Genomic DNA, 21156 nt, shown 5'->3' on the forward strand with positions numbered 1-21156 from the left:
CTTATAATACTGTGTGTGCTCTAGACTCCGTGTAAATGGTACAAACTTGACCCTCAATTCTGTTATAATGAGCTCTCTCTCTCTCTCTCTCTCTCTCTCTCTCTCTCTCTCTCTCTCTCTCATAATTTATTGTTTCCTCTTGGTCAATGGGTCAAGGAAGACGAATAACGGGAAAAGCACCACACGTTTAATGCTTCTTTCCTCATACATGTCACAGGCACACACGCGCGCGGCACACACACACACACACACACACACACACACACACACACACACACACACACACACACACACACACACACACACACACACACACACACACACACACACACACACACACACACACACACACACACACACACGTGAATAGATAACATGAAGGTAGACTGAGAAAGACTAATAAGTACATAAACACGGAGAGGATGCGAAAGAAACATGAATAAAAACATAGGAAAGGATGAAAACGGTAAACAAAACAATGGACTAAGGAGGAAAAACGTGAGGAAGATCTGATAAAGTCACAGAGAGAGAGAGAGAGAGAGAGAGAGAGAGAGAGAGAGAGAGAGAGAGAGAGAGAGAGAGAGAGAGAGAGAGAGAGAGAGAGAGAGAGAGAGAGAGAGAGAGAGAGAGAGAGAGAGAGAGAGAGAGAGAGAGAGAGAGAGAGAGAGAGAGAGAGTATTTAAAAAGAAAGCTGGAAGTGGATAAAAAAAAAGGCAGGACTGAGAAAGACAATTATTTAAAGGCTAAAGTATGAAAGTAAGGAAATAATACTGAAGAAAAAATACAAAGGGAGATATGAGAGACAAAAAAAAAAAAAATAGGGGAGCAAATTTGATAGGAGCTGTGAAAATATTTTGCGTTTAGTCATTATAGAAGCAAGTTCTTTATAGAATAACCGAGATTATATACAAGCATAATTTCCTTAACAAAAGAGGGGGCTACTTTACTGTTTCCTCCTCCACGTCAACCTCCTCCTTATTCTTCTTCTCATCTTTTAATATTCTTTTCACTTATCCATTGTTCTTCTTCCTTCCTTTTTTCACATAACAAAATAAATTAATGCTTTGTATAAGAATTGTCAGATAGAAACGCGAGTAACATAAGGGACTTCATTTCACTGGAGCTTAGAAGTAGATGTAGGGCAGATAACGAGGACAGCAATAAGTCACTTCAAGATCAGTAGTCAACATTCTTCTGAAGAGAATGTTCGAGGGACGTATTTTTTAGAGATCACTCATTAAAACACTAAAGGTAATTTCCTTGTAAAATACACAAGAGGCTGAGGAATATCGATACTGTGTAAATGTTCATCCTTCCTTACTATTTCTGCACCTGAATTCCTCCACTAACGTTGTCCAATAAACAATGAACATAATGGCTTTATACCTCACGAGCATCTTCATGTTTACACTTATATTGTTCTCTAAAATTCAAGTTTATTCATGACTTTACTGTTTTAGGGTCTCCAGTCACCAGTACCTAGTTTACGTATTCTTGTATTCTTGTATAACATTCTTACAGCTTTATTCTTTTATTCTTTCCTTTTCTTCATCTTCGTAGCGTCTCCAAGCATCACCAGCTAGTTTACATACACTCCCACACTCTTATTTAACATTCTAACCTATTCACTCTCATGTTCTTTCTCTTTCTTTATCGTCGCGGCGTTTCCAAATATGAACATCACAGTTACTTACACTGCTACATTCTTATCTAGCATTTTTAGCCTTACTCTCGTATTCCTAACCTTCCTTTATCGCCATAGCGTCCTCAGCGTCAGGGTCACGTGTGAAACGGTTCTCCTGACCTGGTGACCAACGAGAAGTGACCCACCGACCTTACCAACGCCCTTCCTTTCCGTCCCTCCCACACAAACTCAAGGACCCTGAACGCCCTTTCCACTCCTCCCTTCCTCCCCTTGTTTCACCCTCCTCTCTATGCCTCCCTCTCCCTCCTCTCTCTCTTTATTTGCCTCCGTAGTCTCTCCCTCCCACCTCCCTCTCTATTTGCCTCCGTACCCTTCCCGTTCTCCCTCTCCTCCCTCCCTCCATCCGACTTCGCCCTCTAGCGGCCAACGGAAGTGAACCCCTAAAAGCCTGGCCCGAGTCGTCTAACGGAGTGTCGAGGCTTTAGCGAGGAGCAAACGGGTCGACAACACTATGGTGGGGTCAGTCATGCCTTGTCTCTTATTTTTTTCCTAGTTTTTTTTCATGCTCATTCCTCTTTGTCTTTCTCTCTGATCTTTTTTCTTCCTTATTCCTTTTAAATCATGCCATTTTTCCGATTTTTTTTTCTACTTTTTGTTTCCTTGTTCTTTCTCTCAATTGTTTTCCTTGTTCCTTTGCAGTCATGCTGTTTATTTTGTTTTCTTTTCTTAATTTTCTCTTTCATGTTTCCTGGTTGTTCTTTATCATCGTTTTTTTTCTTATTCTCTTTCCCCCACATGTTCTTTTTTCCACTTTGATTCTCTGTTCCCATTGCTTTCGTGTTTTTCCCCCTTCTCATCCTATCTTTTCATAATTCACATTTTTCTATTCTTTGTTCATTATATTTCTTGCTCTTTCCTTTCCCTCCTCTCATACTCTCTTCCTATTGTTCTTCCCTCTGCTTTTTTCTTATTCCTCTCATCCTCTACTCTTTTTTCCTTCGTGTGTATTTTCTTCTTTCAGCCTCTCTTGTCTTATTTTCTAGCTCTCTTTTCCTCCTGTAAGTTTTTTTTTTTTTTCTAACCTTCTGTCTTCATTTTCTCAGCGCACTCATAGAAATGCACCGTACCCCGTACCAACTAGTATAAGAGTGATACTTTCCCATACAAGAGGTAGACAGACAATTCAGTTCACCTTCCCCTTCGATCACTGATATTACTGCTTCGCTAGACGCGGTGGGGGGAGGAAAATTACACAGCTGCTTAGAAGAGGAAGAGAAGGAGGAAGAGGAAGAAGAAGAGGAGGAGGAGAGAGGGTGTGGTGGAAAGAATACCAAGGAAAGTAAACAAGAACAAACCCTTTTAATTCTCTTGCTGTTCAATAATGAAGAAAAAGTATAAACAAAATAAGTTACCGTAACTGAAATATTGGGTGAGGGAAGTTTTGATTTCCGCTTATCAAACATTAGGAGGAAGAGAAAGAATAGGACGGAAAAGATAAAAGAGCGGGGTGGGAAGGAGCAGAATAAAATGACAACACAATCAAAAGAAACGTAATAGAAGACCTGAACGACCATTACGTGACAATGATACACATCTAACCCCGTCTGTTCCTTGAGGCCTCGTTTGGCTGGGGATCCGCGACGCGCCCGCCACTGCCAGCCCCAACAGAGGAAACACGTCTCGCCCCTCACCGCTACTCGCTCTAGCAGCTCTAGGGAGGTGACACGGTAAAGGAAACATACCAATATGGAACGGTAAACGACGGAGCCCAGGGAAAGTTTTTGCTGCATTATTGATACTTGAGTTTAGCATTAGTTTGTTGTTTTGTTGTTGGTGTTAGTGTTGATGTGACTTCATAAGCAATAGCCTCAAATAAAGGGCTAAGTTTCAGTTGCATTATAGATACTTGAGTTTAGTATTAATTTGTTTTCTTGTTGGTGATAAAGAATAGAGGGCAAGACGGAGAGAGGGAAGGGAGGAAAGGGAGGTGTGGGAGGAAGAGACAAAACAGACAGAAGGACAGATCAACATAAAGTACCCAATTTCAAAAGATACAGACCGTCATTGCAGATAAATCACAAAGCCAGATTCCTCACCTCGCTGCATCATCAAACTCATAACACAACACGGCCTTCCAATCCTCTACTCCTTCCTTGGTTCTCGCAACGATATACCGCTTGCCTTTCCCTCCCCCCCCTCTATCTCTCTCTCACCCACCTGCCTCGTCCCCTCTCTCTCTCTCTCTCTCTCTCTCTCTCTCTCTCTCTCTCTCTCTCCCACCTGCCTTTCCTTCCCCTTCCTTCTCTCCTCCACTGCAATGCTAAATAACGTTCACCTTGCGGGCTTACACCTGCCATGCATTCTAACCAACATTAAAACACCTGTTCTTTTTCGACTCATTCACACTCAGTCTTTCGCTTTGATTATTATTTTGATTCCATGCAGTGATATAAAATTGATTTGTGGATGTGTATCAGTATCACTTTTTCTTTTTCTTTTTTTTTCACTGTATCACGCGTAGTACATTCTCCGCTGCAGTACTCCCGCCGCCTGCCGCCCAGCCCGTAACTCGTCTCCATCTCTTGCCTGCAGTCACGTTCTTTGCTTCACGCTCGTGTTGCGCGCATCTGTCACCCTTCAAACACGCGCAGGAATCCACTCCAGTCTTCCTTCCAATCGACAGACATGAGTGTTGAAAGTGCTCTGTTACTCTCCTCTTCCCTTTCTGCCTTAACCCTATTTCAACTCCTTATACTTTATCGCTATCGTTACCATTTTGCTATTGTTATAGACGTTATTCTTTTTGTCTTTTTTCTTTCGTTTATCTATTCAAATCCCTTTCTTTCTCCTTTAATTCGCTTCCTACATTCCTTCTCTTCTTCAACAGTTTACCAATCCGTTCTGTTTCTAGGCAATCATTTTTTTTCCCCCATTCCCCATAAAGAGGCACGCATTAGGTACCTGCAAGCCTTCGACCCAACACGACCCTTCACGGCCTGGATGTGGACAGAATACAAGAGTTTCCCATTCGCTTTCTGCGTTAATCTTTCTACCACTAAGAAAACGAGGTCAGAGGTTGTGAGACTTTTGCGTCGTGGCTGATTGGATCCATTTATCTCCTGCCCGACGTGTGTGTTTGTCTAATGAGTATTTGATATGCATGTCTGGGTCTTTACAGTGCGGATTAATATGAGTAACGTGTTGAGCGTGCAATTACAGAGCGGAGGTACTCAGTCACACTCTTCTGTGGTGGGCAAATGCTGCTCACTGAGATAAGCGCTGCCTTGAATGGTAAAAGCTTCCGGGAGTATAGGTAAAGTAAGAGGGGAAGGGAAAATGCGTGTTCAGAAGGAAATGAGAGAGTGAGGAAGATATAAGTGGAGTCTTTAGGAATATATATGCTTCCGGTAGTGTGAACAAGGGTGTTGAGGTGCAAAGGAGAGTGAGGAAGAGACAGCAACATTAAAGGGTAAATAATACCATGCTTCCTAAATAATAGGAGGTAAAGGAAAGGAAGGGAAGGGAAAGATATGTAGGAGAGGGAAAGAGAGTTAAGGAGAGTAGGAGAAGCGAAAAATGTTAATGCAGCGAAGCATTTAATAAGTGAGCGTTTCCAGTTGCAATTACAGTTTCCAAAGAGCAGTCCATACAAATCAAGTTACCATAATAGTACCTTTTTTCACGATCCGACAAGGCTCTTCTGAGTATGAGCGGTTTTGGTAAAACGAGTCAAAGATACTTTCGACCTACGGTTCTTTGTTACATAGTTTAATCACATCTAAAGCCATTTAGGTCCTTAATTATCCTACATTTCCTAAATACGAACCCAAATCTTGCCTCGTGTTTGGTTAAGCTTTACAATTCCTTTTATACAGCGCACTGACCTCCTTCATACAGTACATGACATGCTCACTCTTCTGCTTTCACATCACACCACAAATTTCACATCCGTACCTCTCCTCTCAGCATCCACTTCCTGAATAAATCACTCACGCCATATCCACATCCTTAATGCTTCTACAATAATCTCCATCACCCTCTGCACTACATATTTGCTATGCTAATCTCTTTGCATCTACTTCCACATTACATCACTCACGCCAAGATATTACCATCCACTTCACATCTTTATCACTTCTCCCTCTTCAGCCACTTTTTTCACTACACCACACATTTAAAACATTTATATTGTAACCTCATTCACCCACTACACACACGACTCACTATCCAGATCATTACCAATATTCAAACTTACTTTATTTGCTTGCGCCATTCCTCTGATATCCTGACACAGTTTTGCATCAGCTGCGGGTAGTTGTGAAGGTGTAAACTCTCACACAGGTCCTGAAAATGATAAATACTTTAGAAATGCGGAAAAAAAAAATAAAATACATATTTGCTGAGTAACTGTCTTGTGATTCTCTCTTTAGTTTCGTGTAGAGGACGAAATAAGTGACAGGAAGCGTGAAAGAAGGAAAGGATGAGGGAGGTATAGAGAGATAGTGGGAGTGAAAGGTGGTGGGAGATATAATGCCTTGGAGAAATATTACCGGGGTTGTGATGGTAGTGGTAGTGGTGGTAAAGACTGAGGTGATTACCCTCTAGGAACTCAAAAAGCGAGGAACAAACAGGTGAAAAAATGTTGAACAAAAGAGCGCCTTTGTTTACATAATGAGGTTAATATTCGGCCGACGTTTCCTCTTTGGGTGAAGACAAATGAGAGAGAGAATAGCTGACATTAATTTTTGAGGGAGAGAGAGAGAGAGAGAGAGAGAGAGAGAGAGAGAGAGAGAGAGAGAGAGAGAGAGAGAGAGAGATAGTGTGTGTGTGTGTGTGTGTGTGTGTGTGTGTGTGTGTGTGTGTGTGTGTGTGTGTGTGTGTGTGTGTGTGTGTGTGTGTGTGTGTGTGTGTGTGTGTGTGTGTGTGTGTGTGTGTGTGTGTGTGTGTGTGTGTGTGTGTGTGTGTGTGTGTGTGTGTGTGTGTGTGCAAAACCTCAATATGTACATACAAGCCGTACCTATTACGTTCTCGAGTATGTATATTCTACGTAATGCCCTGTTCCTCCTTTGGCTCGTACGGTTATGGAAAGAGCTTTATCCCATGAATTGAATATAATTTTTTCCGAAGTAAGTTTCTTGGACGCGTGAAGCACTTGTAATGAAGATTAGAATAAAGGTATCCATTACGACGCGGACCCATCAGAAAGCTTGCATTCTCTTCCCCTTATACATCCCGTAAGAAAAGAAAAGTAACGCGATTTCTTCAGTATTACGTTTCCTAAGTTTAATACTTTCCACACTCATCTACTATTCAGTACAGCAGTCTTAAAAACTCAACACACTTCATAATAACCCACGCACCACTTTTTTCTCTCCCACGTTCAGGTCCGCCAACTACAACAACATGACAGGGAAATGCGAGACTTCTGACATGGACAGACACACCGCAGTGGGCACCGGCGCCTTCATTAGTGAAGAAAACAGTGACTTCCTTGAAAACAACTGCATGGACGACCCCGTGAAGATGTGCGAGTTCCAGAAGATGGAAGGACGCATCCTGAAGACAGTGGACTCAGTGGAGCAGGAAGTAGCTAACCTGGAGGACTGCAAGCGTCTCTGCCTCACCGCCAATTTCAGGTAAAGCTCAAAGCTTAGAGATCGTGCATCTGAACGATGCAGGTGTGAGAGTTAAATGATTGAAAATGAAATATCTTTTCTTCTAGAAATAAATATGATTACCTACTTTGCTTTACAGATGTCACTCCTTCGACTATGGTGACACTGGAGACAAGGTGTGCCGCCTCTCCCACCACGCCGCTGCCACAATCACTCACATCGACGAGCCTTACCTAGACATCCCAGGCTCATCCACCTACGAACTTTCCTCATGCTACAACGTAACCATTGACTGCCGCTCCGGGGACATGGTGACCAGGATCAAGACCTCAAAGATCTTCAATGGCAAGATTTACTCCAAGGGTTCTCCCAACACATGCGTGAACGACATTGAGAACTCCCTTGAATTCGAACTTACCATGGGTTACAACGACATCGACTGCAACGTGGTGCGTGACAATGACTCACGCTACAGCACCGACGTGATCATTCAGCACCACGACATGATTGTGACTAGCGCTGACCTGGGCCTCAGCGTACACTGCAAATATGACTTGTCCAACAAGAGCGTCAGCAACCTGGTGGAACTCAGCGTCGGGGATGAGAAGACCCCGTACATGGAGCAGGGCAGCACTGTGGACTCCCCCAACGTGATCATGCGCATTGCCAACAGGGACCAGAACGAGATTACCGACGCCTCAGTAGGTGACATGCTGGAGCTTCAGTTCGTCATCGTTGACAGAGACTCACCCTATGAAATCTTCGTGCGAGACCTAGTGGCCATGGACGGCAGCAACACCAACAACATCACCCTACTAGACAATCGTGGCTGTCCCACAGAGATTTCCATCATGAGGCCGCTGAAAAAGATCGATAACACAGGAAAGGTCAGTGCCTCAACTTGTCATTTTTCGAGCAATGCGCTTAACTTAGAACACTAAAGCATCGTTCAACGCTGAGTCCATAAAATGCTATCATTTATTTTATAACCCCTAAATTATCTTCCTTTTTTTTATTTATTATGCTCATGTTCATCGTTTTTTTTTTTTTTTTTACTTTGTTTAACCACATAAATTTGAAATCCAGGTCCTTGGTGCCACTTTCGACGCCTTCAAATTCCCGACAAGCGACGTGGTTCAGTTCCGTGCCATGGTGTCCCCCTGCCTGCCCACCTGTGAGCCCGTGCAGTGTGACGTGATGGACTTCGGCGGTCAGGTGAAGGTAGCGGAAAGCTACGGTAGGAAGAAGAGAGAAGCGATGCCCTTCATCATCGATTTTGGAAACCCTGAACATAGTTACTGGGAGGCACCTTCATCCACTGTGCAGGAGGTAATACATACCATAAACAAGATGTATGAGAAGTTTTTGAGGTTTAAAGGCAACATAATCGCACATGACATACGTCAGTTCATGCAGCATTATTGTTTTTTCTACAAGTAACGTGCTTTAGGATCACGCTATCTATCTCTCTGCGAGAAAGGACTGTCACGTTTTCTTGTACAGGAGGTGAAACAGATCAGCCCGAGAGCATTCGATGTCGTGGCTCACAACTTCGTACACTCCGGCGGTCGACGAGTCACAAGGGAGACTCCCGAGGTGGGCATTCCCGAGGAGTTGCTGGTGGTGCGAGCCATCAAAATCTCAGACAAGTTTGGCACCCGCTCATCCCAGGTCCAGAGCAGAGAAGGCGCCGCTAACAACCTTGAAAAGAGTCACAACACCGAGGTAAGTTGTCTTATCGTGCCTTACTCCCACCCATCGAGCGTTTGCTCATCTGTAACGCATCATGTTAATTGATTGTTGACAGAGAGAGACTGAGTAATGTTTCATGTTTCTCTCACAGAGCCTTGGTGGGTCAGAGGTGGTGATGCAAGAGGACGTATCTGGTGTGTGCATCAACATGGTGGGTCTCGTGCTGGCATGCTCGGTGTTCCTGGTGGCTCAGCTTGTAATCATCGTGGCGTGGACGGCTGTGTGGCATCGTCGCCGCCGCAGCAAGCTGGAGGAACCCCTGAGTCCCGCTACCACAACCGAATCCCTCCGTCAACTCTACGACTCTGGTTATCCCCGCAGAATTTAGCTCCCTGCTCGTGCCGCTCTCACCTTTACAGGAAGCCTGCTTCCTGTGCTCACCGTTTCGTTTAGGAGACGAGTTGCCGAGATGGGTGGAAAAGAAACTTCTTTAATGGACAGCAGATCGCCATTTTCGAAAGAACGACCTGCCTGCGTCAGTCAGGAATCTCTCTATCCCATGGATTTCGTATAAGGTAGCGAAGTACTGTACGTAGGGAAAGAATTTTACAGTATTTTGGCCTTTAAACACACTAATATTTCATGATAAAACTAAGGCAATGAAAAAAGGGTGATAAATTTTCAATTCGTACCGTAGAGCTCGTCTAAGCAAGCCTTCATATAGTAATGGCGGCCGAACGACGACTGTCTGTGTGCAGCTACTAATCGGCATTACCAAGAGCTGTGTCCAAGAGACCACGGTGCAATGTATACTCGGGCATTTTTGACGCGACAAACGTTTCTCACTTGCGCATTGTCAAGTATTATAGTGGGCATTATAAGAGTAGAGAGAAACGTTCTCCTGAAAGAAAAATAGAATTAAGATTTTGTAGCACAACAGCTGTGACTGACATATCCGTTCAAAAGTGGCATTAAAGGATAGCATAATTTCAGAAGAAACAATACATATCGGCGATAAAACACAAGTGAATCCCATTGACTGTAGCAATATTCACTAATCAAGACTCTTCTACTATTGTGTCCATGTGATGCCGCAAGTCGAGGCGTGCGGCGGACATGGCAGTGGTGGTGGTGCTTCTGGGAACCTTTATGGGGAGCCTGGGCGGGGCGAGGCGGACGGGGCCTAGTCGGGGTGTGCGGTTGGATTAGCACCTGTATATACACAACACAAGGAAAGGCGAAATTGAGGGAAATCTTCAAACTGTCTTCAATTTGTATAAATTTATAAACGCATTAATATTTAAATTTCAAGACAATTTTACGGTCATACTCTAAATTTTGTCTGACCACACATGACCCCAAGAGAGAAAACGATCCTTCCCTCCTCCTCTCGCCCGGCTCGCCTGCGCTTCATAGGTGCTGGGACAAAGGGAAACTAAAAGCGTAGACCCGGACGACTCTTCGGGCGAGGCATGACGCCTTCAGCCTAGCACTCAACCGTCCGAAACAGCCATGATCTACTTAGGGACCTGAACACCCAGCTGCAGCACGTAGAGAGAGATAAACATTGGGTAAAGAGATTGAGAGTATGTAAATAGCAGCCGTTCCACTTCTGTAATAAACAGGGAGAGGCGGCTACCTATCAATCGACTTTCCCGCTCGAAACCACGTTTCCTATACCGCCGAGGACCAGAGAAATAAATCTACCGGAGACTGCGCAAGCAAACACACAGCAGCGGTTAAGGACCGCTGCTGTACATTAATGTAATTGCTCAACGCTACTCACTAACACACCACTGTGACGCTGTAGAGATTCCACTTAGAGCTTCTGTAGTTTAGACGTGCTTTTCGCTGCAGCAGACCACATCGCACCTGCCCTGACTAACATGATGAGCAAATCACACACACACACATTGCAATCTAATAGCCAAAATAATTGATGCATCAGTGCCTTTTAACGTTAAAAATGTTATAAATCCAACACTTTCAGTATTACTAGTAAAGGTTACGGAAGAGTGCGAGTGGCGGCAGCTATACTAACTAGCTTTCTTTTCGTGCTATCTAGAGACTGACCAACTAATCAAAATACTCAAACCTGCATGTATAGATAAGCTTCATGAATCTAACATGACACGCCATATTCCCCTGAAAAGAAGACACCTTCCTTTCTGCCTTTCCTTTGCATTTAGGTGTAGATACTGCTTGCTTAACTAACAAATCATGCTTGTTTCAGATAGTGCACAATCACCTCTAATCACAATAGTAACGCAATAGAGCGCACACGAACACTATATATTTTTTTCTTTTATGAGACAACTGCTTCACTGCACTGACAACTAACCAACCCAAGCCAGCCATGATACAATACACTAGTAAACACAAGCCACGCATTCACAAACAGCAAACCACCTCACGAAAGCACGACATTCAATAACAAGGACCAACCATCACTGACTTACGAAACCCACAATATCAACAAAATTAACTTCACATAAGCAGTGCACCTTTCACCTTCACGCTCATCAATATGCAAGACCAAATAACCAACCACTCGCCATCCACTGAAGTACTATAACCATCATCGCATCACCATCATCATCATCATCACTATCATCATCATAACTAACAGTAGAACGCCTCATAGATAATAGTACGCATAACAAAACCGCCATTGCTTTACTAACCCACACTACGCGCTTGACTAGTTGAAGTCACACCATACAAGCACCTGCATGCTTTACTAACCCAATAGAATGCTTTACTAATTATAGATTTTACGCATAGATTAGAGTTACTGCTTTACTAATACCTAGCGCATCACCTTTCATCAGCACAAACTGTTACATGACACCTGTGAATATTGATAATTAACCTGGCTTCTTTTTATTTTCGCGCTGGAATCAAGGAAAATAACGTGCACTGATTTATTATTCTGGCTTTGTACACTTTCCTACCAGCAGAAATATATGACAAGAAATTTCCAGTAAGACAAATTCTAATAACAAGAACGTTGATGATAATGATAAAGACCCAAATTAACAGGCGGTAATTATTTTCCTCCTTTTTTCAACAACTCAAACATAAATCTCTCTCTCTCTCTCTCTCTCTCTCTCTCTCTCTCTCTCTCTCTCTCTCTCTCTCTCTCTCTCTCTCTCTCTCTCTCTCTCTCTCTCTCTCTCTCTCTCTCTCTCTCTCTCTCTCTCTCTCTCTCTCTCTCTCTCTCTCTCTCTCTCTCTCGGTTGCTGGGTGTTCCTCGGAAAGATCTGAGCTGTTGTGCGTAGTGGTCGTAAATTCTTTTTTCTTTTTATGTAAGAAAATATAGTCGCTTTTTTACTGAATTTTTGATTAGAGAAAAGCGAGTGAGGAAAGGAGACTCAGATACATTTTTTTTTTAGCTCTAGAGTCTAGACGCTAAGGAACACTTTATATATCAGACACTATATTCGTCAGTGACTAGGATAGCTTTTTTTTTTTTTTTTACTCATACGTGTGCGTGCTACAAATTGTTACTTGTTGTTTTATTTATTCAATAATTTATTGCTAATTTATTGATTAATTTATTTTCACATCCCACCCATAATAAAAGCAAAGAATAAGTGTAGTAATATAATTTGGTCTCGTGTTAAGATTATACTTATTCATCACTTCTTTTAAGCTTAAAGTTCCTGAAATTAAAGTAGAGGAAAATTATTTTATCTCACCAGATTGTGTGGATCAAGATTATCCAAACAATACGTTGCCAAGAAGTTTTTGACATCCACTGTTTATATTATTTGTGTGTGCCTAAGTGTGTGTGTGTGTGTGTGTGTGTGTGTGTGTGTGTGTGTGTGTGTGTGTGTGTGTGTGTGTGTGTGTGTGTGTGTGTGTGTGTGTGTGTGTGTGTGCAAGTGTGTGTGAGCGCTCGCGTGTATGCACATGTGAGTATGCACGTGTATGTATTTACCAGCCTGGTCTTTTACGTTCATGATCGTGAGCGAGTGTCTCTCTGCACAACGGAGCCACGTATGTAGATGTGGTCCAGTGGGTGTGAGCACGTGTACGTGTGTGTGGGTGTGCGCGTCTGTGTCTGTGCCGGTCTGTGAGGCTTCTAAGAATGTCTTGATCTGCATCATTATCCAGGTTGTTACTCTTGTACTTGAGGCATTATTACTACTCCGTTATGCCAGCCAGCCTCCCTCCCTGGCCTTACCTCGCCTCCTCCTAGCCCGACCAAAGTCTGCACCTCATGTACCGATTGACTTTCGTTGTTAACATAACTAAAAATGGGTCGTGGCGGCTGTGCAGGAGGCGGTGATCATGGCCGAGGAGACTGTGGTGGTTCGGCAATGGAGACTTAGAATTAAGAATTGTTTTTGTTTATGTTTTTGTTTGTACCAAAGTACACAAATATAACTTGAAAGCTTTTACTGTTTGTCGTTTTATTCACAACTTGTATATACATTCCATCTGCCAAGATTTCTCCATGAAAATTTCGTAAAAGATTATTCCTTCTTAGGATAAAGATTTGAAATCTGATATACTTATAGCCTGTAGTATTTTACCACAAGGGACTCACTTTACACCTTCATGCTGACCATTACCGTCACCACCATCATTAAGCATAGTCAGTCCTGCTATACGTTTTGAGTTACTAAGATATCTCATCTTGCCATTTATTACGGTCACCTGCCACTCAGTATCAAAAACACTGTTATTGTCTCTAATAGCTGATAAGATTACTGATGTGTTCTTGAGATCCCTGCAACGTAGCACGAGAGTGAGTTCCTGTGGGGTATGGAGACATTGACTTAATAACCGTATTGAATTATGTACGGAATTTCATGCTAAGATCTGATAATAGAAAGATATTTTGAATAACAGAATGACAGCTTGGTAGTGTTGACAGCGAACAAGACAGAAAGATGGCAATGCTTAGTGCTATATTATTCAGAAACACTTTTATCCCTCACTTTCAAACGTATCTAGTTAGTTACATGGCTTTTCAAAAGGATGCTTTTCTACGGTTGAAGTGATAATAGTAATAAGATCTTTTTACTAATCAAAAGAAGAAACACTCTATGAATCCTGCAGATCATCTCCTGCAGAGCATCTATGTGACCTTTGAAAATAGTCGTAGAGAAAGTGAATAAACGGTTTCAGAGGAATGGGCTGTCCATGATGTGAAGGCGAAGCAGGGAGACATTCTCTACCGCCACGTCCCTTACCAGACATCGCCACCACCACCACCACTACGTCTTATACTGATCAGCGTGTCCCTACCTATTAGAACTTCCCACTTCAACACCACTCGTTAGAATTAATATGATTGAAGATGTCCAATAAATATAAATCCTCATAAAATATAAACTAGATACAAAGAAAAATGATGACAGGGAGGATGGGTTAGCAACTCTACCTGTCCCTGCCTATTGGCGTCAGCAGGCTAGCTAGACACACCAGGATGCTTTATTACACGCCAGGAATATATGTTGATTTACACTGATTGCACTCAACATACCAGCTGGATCAGTGGAAACAGGATAATGTAGGTCCTAGATAAACCTACTTCATCTTAACCAGGATTTAGTGTCTAAGAAATCTCATATACCGACAAGCGTATACTCATAACAACACAACCAAGGACACTGGTCGAGCAGAATGAGTTACACTGTTGTAGATCCCCGTTTAGAAGCTGCTCGATACCTGAAGAGTATTAATAAACAGGTAAATAAAAAGAAAAAGCTATAGAAAAAGAAATCAAGTAAAATATTTCAAAACTAGCACCCCATTCCCAAGATGACAAGTAAGACAATGAAGACAAACGCGAGACACGTGCGCCTCACTTTAGTTGCGTGACCCTCGACATTCGACACTACGGTAAGGAAACTACACGCTACCTTTGGAATCATATTTCACACACGCCGACACTATCCGCCCACTTAACTCTATAAAGTGTGACAAGGCGGAGAAAAGAAAGCGAAATAAAAGGAAGAAAAAAAGCATCAGGTAAGTAGGAAAGGAAAATGCACGCTGCCTTTGGAATCATACTTCATACACGCTGACAATGACCGCCTATTAACTCCATGAAGTGAGACCAGTTACAAGGCAGAGGGGAAGGAGGGGGGCCAATAGAGTAAAAAAAATAAATAAATAAAATAAATGAATAGATAAATAAATAAATAAGGAACGTAAGAAAAAAATAGGAATAATACTTCACACACGCCGGTCTACCTATGTCAATGAAGTGAGACCAGTCACAAAAGGAAAATAGAGCGATAAAAAGGAAAAATAGAAAAGAAACATGTGGTTAGGACTTAGATGCATGGCCAACAAAAGTTCCGGCGGAAGGAGGCGCGACGAATGGACTTCTATGACAGCCACTTCGTCACTCAGTACATTTCCCTTATGGTGTTGGGGGACGCGGCCCATCACAGTGGCATTCAGGGGGCCCGTCACATACAGATGATAAAATACGCTACCTGAATGTTCCGTATGCACAGTTAGAATAGATGGCTCCACTCACAACATTGCGGTCAAAACGTATGGAGGGACCAAAACATTCTACTTGTATTCGTATCCATCAAAGAAATGACCCATGATACATATGTACGAGCACACGTGAACCGGACGGGATTAAAACGCATATTTTCACGCGTGGCTCCTGTACCAGAATACTGACTTCTCTAGCCGCAGGAGGTGAGCTGTTTGTGGCAGTGACGTAATGCAATTGTAACGAGAATTACCTTCACAACCCACAGGAAACTAGCGGCACGGCGGGTGACCAGACCCCTGCGGGTATGGCAGGTGATGTTTATTGTGTGTTGAATCTTAATGACAATAAAGAAAATATAAATTGTAAGTAAAAAATATGCAGGTTACAATAAAGGTATGAATGCCAAAACATGAGTTACATTAGGACATTAAAGAAGGGAGTGCCATTTCTCCATTTAAGAATACACAAAATTATACATCTGTTCTCCCAGTCTTTATCCACAAGAGAGGTAAAAACAAGGATAAAGAAAACTACTTCAGGATGAAAAGATTTGCCAAAAATCTCTCAAAGAAAAAGAAAAGGGAAAAAAATTGCAAAGAAAAACGTTGTCAGTTCATTGTTCATGGCTATCTTCTCATTTGGACTGAATTAAACTTGACGGCAGTCTGAACAGCATTTATCAAGACTTAAAAACTTAGACATGCACACCTAGCCTCAATGACACACACACACACACACACACACACACACACACACACACACACACACACACACACACACACACACACACACACACACACACACACACAGTGACCCTACAAGGCTCCTGTGGGTTGGAACAGTTACATGATGATCACGGTCTTCCCTCACTCCTTCCTTACTCACCAGCCCCTTAGCAAGTGGCAACAGTAGGAAGGTAGGGAAGGGAAAGAGGCAGAGAAGAGAGGGAAGGCAAAGAGGGAAGGATGGAGAAAGGCAAGAGAGAGTGAGAGAGTGGGTAGGAAAACGTTACGTGACTAACTCCACTGTCACCTGAACAAATTTTCCCACAAACCGCTTTAATTCGACCGAGGAGAGCAAGGCAGGTTTATTTTCGGTCAAATCCGTCTTGCTGGACGAGTCACGTGACGGTGGTGGAGGAGGCGAGGGAAAGGGTGAGGGAGAGCAGGAGGAGGTGAGCCTGGGAGAGTTCATGAGGGCTGAGTGGGGCAGAGGCGTGGCGCTGACTGACGTTGCCCCAAGAATTACGAATGAGGAGACCGGTTACTGAGTGTGTGTGTGTGTGTGTGTGTGTGTGTGTGTGTGTGTGTGTGTGTGTGTGTGTGTGTGTGTGTGTGTGTGTGTGTGTGTGTGTGTGTGTGTATGAAGGAAGGGTCTTGTAATGACTAACCTTTTTTCCTTTTACATTTTTTTTCTTTTACTTCTTCTTCTTCTTCTTCTTCTTCTTCTTCTTCTTCTTCTTCTTCTTCTTCTTCTTCTGTTGTTGTTGTTGTTGTTGTTGTTGTTGTTGATAATGCTGTTGTTACTGCTGCTGCTGCTGTTGCTGTCATATTGAGAAATTAAAGTTTTTCAGCTGAACAGTAAGAGTATGATGATGATGATGATGATGATGATGATACGTAAACAGATAAAGAGTGAAAGAGCAGAAACAACAAGAAAGATCAAAGCAGACGCGGCCAGCAGAACAGAGAGGCTGGGGAGTGATTAGAAAGTAAAAGAATAGAATCAGCGAGAAACATCAAAAGCGAGGCCGCAGGTAGAGCAGAAAAACTGGACAGAAGATGAAGAGTAAAAGGACAGAAGCAGCAAGAAACTCAAAGGAAATGCACCGGCATAGCAGACAGTCCATCAGGCAAGGACATGCTGTCTCAGGGACGGAAATTACTCGACGTACACATATATGAATATCTCCTTATAGACAATGCATAATTTACATGCGATCTTTGTTCTTCATCCACACTTTGGCGGGTGTTGAAGCAGTAATGGAAGTGTTTTAGTGTCATTGTTACTAGATACACCCAAATTATCAACTTATACAGACTGGAATTCCACATATACTCGTCTCGGACACATAAGGCTTCGAACACCCACCGATCCCCTCCCAACACACACAATGATTCATGTTTGTCCTTATGGACTTCACTGTAGATATACTGTACATATAGGAAGGTAAGAATTGATCATAGTCCACACTTTAGAGTGGGGTTTTATTATGCAAATTCATATTATAACATGTTCTGCGTGCCACGTGTCCACTATTCATAGAAATTCATTCATGTGTTAGGTCTGTCGCTCTTAGAGCGCAATAAATCAATAAACACAAAACACACACACACACACACACACACACACACACACACACACACACACACACACACACACACACACACACACACACACACACATACTCCCACAACCACCACCACCACCACAACGCTTCACCTCATTGACCTTACGAAAAGGTCCGCATTGTGACGAGACGCACGCTAAGGGCGAAAGAGAAGGTCGTGTCAGGAACAGTTTTTCCTTTCTGTTTTCCCTGTATGAAAGATAAGGACGGCAGACCCCAAACATAGTGAAGCAACCACAGAGGTCAATCCTATGTGGAAAAGTAATTGTCGCCTCCCAAGTAGTACGTATATAGCTGAGTTTCAAAAGTTACAAATAGGTACCCTTTTTTTTATTAAGATTGTAAAAAAAGCTGTATTTTTTTATGTTTCTTATGGAATCATTTAGTAGTGTCGATAGATTTTTCTTTATCGTTGATGTAGTATTCGCAGAATCAGCATCTGTAGTAGTAGCTGTAGTAGTAGTAGTAGTAGCAGTAGTAGTGGTGGTGGTGGTCGTGGTAATGATAGTAGTAGTAGTAGTAGTAGTAGTAGTAGTAGTAGTAGTAGTAGTAGTAGTAGTAGTAGTAGTAGTAGTAGTAGTAGTAGTAGTAGTAGTAGTGGTAGTAGTAGTAGTAGTGGTGGCAGTGGTGGCAGTGGTGAAGTGGTGGTGTGGTGGTGGTGGTCGTGGTAGTAGTAGTAGTAGTAGTAGTAGTAGTAGTAGTAGTAGTAGTAGTAGTAGTAGTAGAAGTAGTGTAGTAGTGTGGTTGTAGTAGTGGAAGTGGTAGTAGTAGTAGTAGTAGTAGTAGTAGTAGTAGTAGTAGTAGTAGTAGTAGTAGTAGTAGTAGTAGTAGTAGATTTCCTGGACAATCCTAATAATAAAAATCACACCGGAGGGAAAAGAAGAGATTAAATAAAGCACCAAACTTCTGACCTTCTTCTTCGTAATTCAGAAGTAGGACCTCTTCTCAACTCTCTTGCGTAACTCAAACATCATGAACTCTATAGAAATGTTGCACCTTTTGCTGTCTTCTGCAGCTATTTTTCCTTTTACTCCACTAATTCACTATTTACATTTCATCCTTTCGACGAGAAAATTAAGAAACATTTTTTACACGCGCAAACACACACACACACACACACACACACACACACACACACACACACACACACACACACACACACACACACACACACACACACACACACACACGTCACATGTTTGCCTAACCTCCACATCTAACTAAATAATAAGACGAGGAATCAAATAATACTTGGAGAGAGAGAGAGAGAGAGAGAGAGAGAGAGAGAGAGAGAGAGAGAGAGAGAGAGAGAGAGAGCACAAGAATACATTGGACTTGTCAACAAAACTACTCCGTTACAGCTGTTTCTTTCTCCTCCTCCTTCTTCTTCTCCTCCTCCTCCTCCTCCTCCTCCTCCTCCTCCTCCTCCTCTTTCTCCTCCTCCTTCTTCTCCTCCTTGAAATCCCCTCTACTGACCTCAACACCGGAAAAGACAAAAGAAAAGAAAAACAACCATAACAACTTCCAATGTCTAGAATGAGAGTTATCGTGGACCCTTGACGCATGTAAATCTAGATCCACGTGACAAAATAATCACGGACTTAGCAAGGTATGAGAGACATGCACCACCACCACCACCACCATTACTATACACTCCCATATCGACAAAGGTAACGTAGCGGAGTCCCATTCACAACCATCACCATTACTATCACCATCATTACTACATTGATGACAGCCATTTGTCACCGCAGTCTCAGAGATAACGTTGTAATCATCATAATGTCCACTCCATACCACCACCACCACCACCACCGCCACCACCGCTAGCTATCCGACACGCACCGCACCACCAGGCACCATATTCAGTCACCATCACGGCCATGTGGTGCTATTTAGGTGCTTTATAGAGTGGTGTGTTAATGGTGCTATTGGTGGTAGTGTTGGTGGTAGTAGTAAAGTTGTTGTTATTGGTGGTGTTGTTTTTGTTTTTAAAGTAGTTATAGTAGTAGTAGTAGTAGTAGTAGTAGTAGTAGTTGTTGTTGTTGTTGTTGTTGTTGTTATAGCAGTAGTAGTAGTAGTAGCTATATCAGTATAACTAGTCACTATTATCACTACTTCAATGTTCGGAGGTGTGCCATTCATAACACGCTTCTTAATGTTGTGGATTTACTAAGGTGTTTTTAATATTACTCCATCAGCTTCCCTTCCTCAGATAAACCGTCAGTCTTTCTCAGTCCTCGGAAACTGTGCATCTCTTACTGTGTACCGCTATTTCCATGGCTGCTGCTCTTCTTAACTTCTTAAATAATGCTTGCTACTTCCTCTCCCGTGACTCCGCTGTTCAACATGTTTCACTTTCCTCCGTCAGGTTACTGCTAATGAAAGACTGAGACTGTGTATTTACTCCATCTTTTCCACTGGTCAATTTTGGAATATTCTTTTAATCTCTCTCTCTCTCTCTCTCTCTCTCTCTCTCTCTCTCTCTCTCTCTCTCTCTCTCTCTCTCTCTCTCTCTCTCTCTCTCTCTCTCTCTCTCTCTCTCTCTCTCTCTCTCTCTCTCTCTCTCTCTCTCTTTCAATCCACGGTTTTATTTTCGCATGTTTATTTTTGTGACTATCTAATCCTTTCTGGAGAAGCAAGCACCAGCATTTTTTGTCTTCCTTTTCTATTCAATCATTTATCAATTTTCATTTTCGTGGAAAAGTTAATGTCAGCATGAGCATCATCTTTTTTTTTCTGCATATCTAATGTATTAAGTGATTCTTTTTTCTTATTTCATTTTTCATAGTGAAATCATTAACATCTTTTTTATTTCTTTCTTTATCCTTCTTACCCATGTATTTGCCATTTTAAGGAATTTTATCAAGCTTTCCTTGTTTATTCATTCATCTATTTATTAGTTTAATTTTACTTTATTTTGTTAATCATTTATTCATCGATTCCTTTACCTCTCACCAAACCCAAACCAAATATTTTTTATCTAATCCTATATACGTTTTTTTTTTCTAATCCTGTACTTGAGTCTTTATTTCTTGCCACCTAAACTCAACGGAGAAACAAATGTATCCTCGTATTTCCACTGGTGATCAGTCAAACTAATTCATCTTAAAGAAAAAGCAGGAAAAAAAATAGAAAAAAAGTTAGTTGTGTTAGTGCAAAAGTCTTCATTCTGTCTTGAGAAACATTACTTTTTTTTTCTTTTTCTCCATATTTTTTTATTCAACTTGACCTTACTTTTCTCACTTCTCTTTTCTTTTACTTTAATTTTTCATTTCGTATTTATATTCTATTTCTCTTTCGACGTAGGTAATAAATTGTACAGACTGTTTTAACGGTCGATGCTCACTGGAATTCCTGTTACTTGTTTGCTGACTTTTTT

General features: G+C 42.1%; 1 protein-coding gene and 1 long non-coding RNA gene across 2 annotated transcripts in view; one reads left to right on the top strand and one right to left on the bottom strand.

The window, feature by feature from the left end:
* Window positions 1-5991, bottom strand: part of LOC123518266 — a 91219-nt gene extending 85228 nt beyond the window's left edge. The window contains exon 1 of the long non-coding RNA XR_006678737.1: window positions 5901-5991. This is a non-coding gene — a long non-coding RNA (uncharacterized LOC123518266). The remainder of the gene's footprint in view (window positions 1-5900) is intronic.
* LOC123518265 overlaps window positions 1-13359 on the top strand; it is a 44917-nt gene extending 31558 nt beyond the window's left edge. The window contains exons 5-9 of the mRNA XM_045278992.1: window positions 7030-7281; window positions 7400-8147; window positions 8347-8589; window positions 8764-8985; window positions 9104-13359. Coding sequence (XP_045134927.1) covers window positions 7030-7281; window positions 7400-8147; window positions 8347-8589; window positions 8764-8985; window positions 9104-9340 — 1702 coding nt within the window. The 3' untranslated portion in view covers window positions 9341-13359. The remainder of the gene's footprint in view (window positions 1-7029; window positions 7282-7399; window positions 8148-8346; window positions 8590-8763; window positions 8986-9103) is intronic.
* Window positions 13360-21156: the final 7797 nt, after the last annotated feature.

Source organism: Portunus trituberculatus, chromosome 43, assembly GCF_017591435.1.
Source record: "Portunus trituberculatus isolate SZX2019 chromosome 43, ASM1759143v1, whole genome shotgun sequence".
NCBI classification, from domain to species: domain Eukaryota; kingdom Metazoa; phylum Arthropoda; class Malacostraca; order Decapoda; family Portunidae; genus Portunus; species Portunus trituberculatus.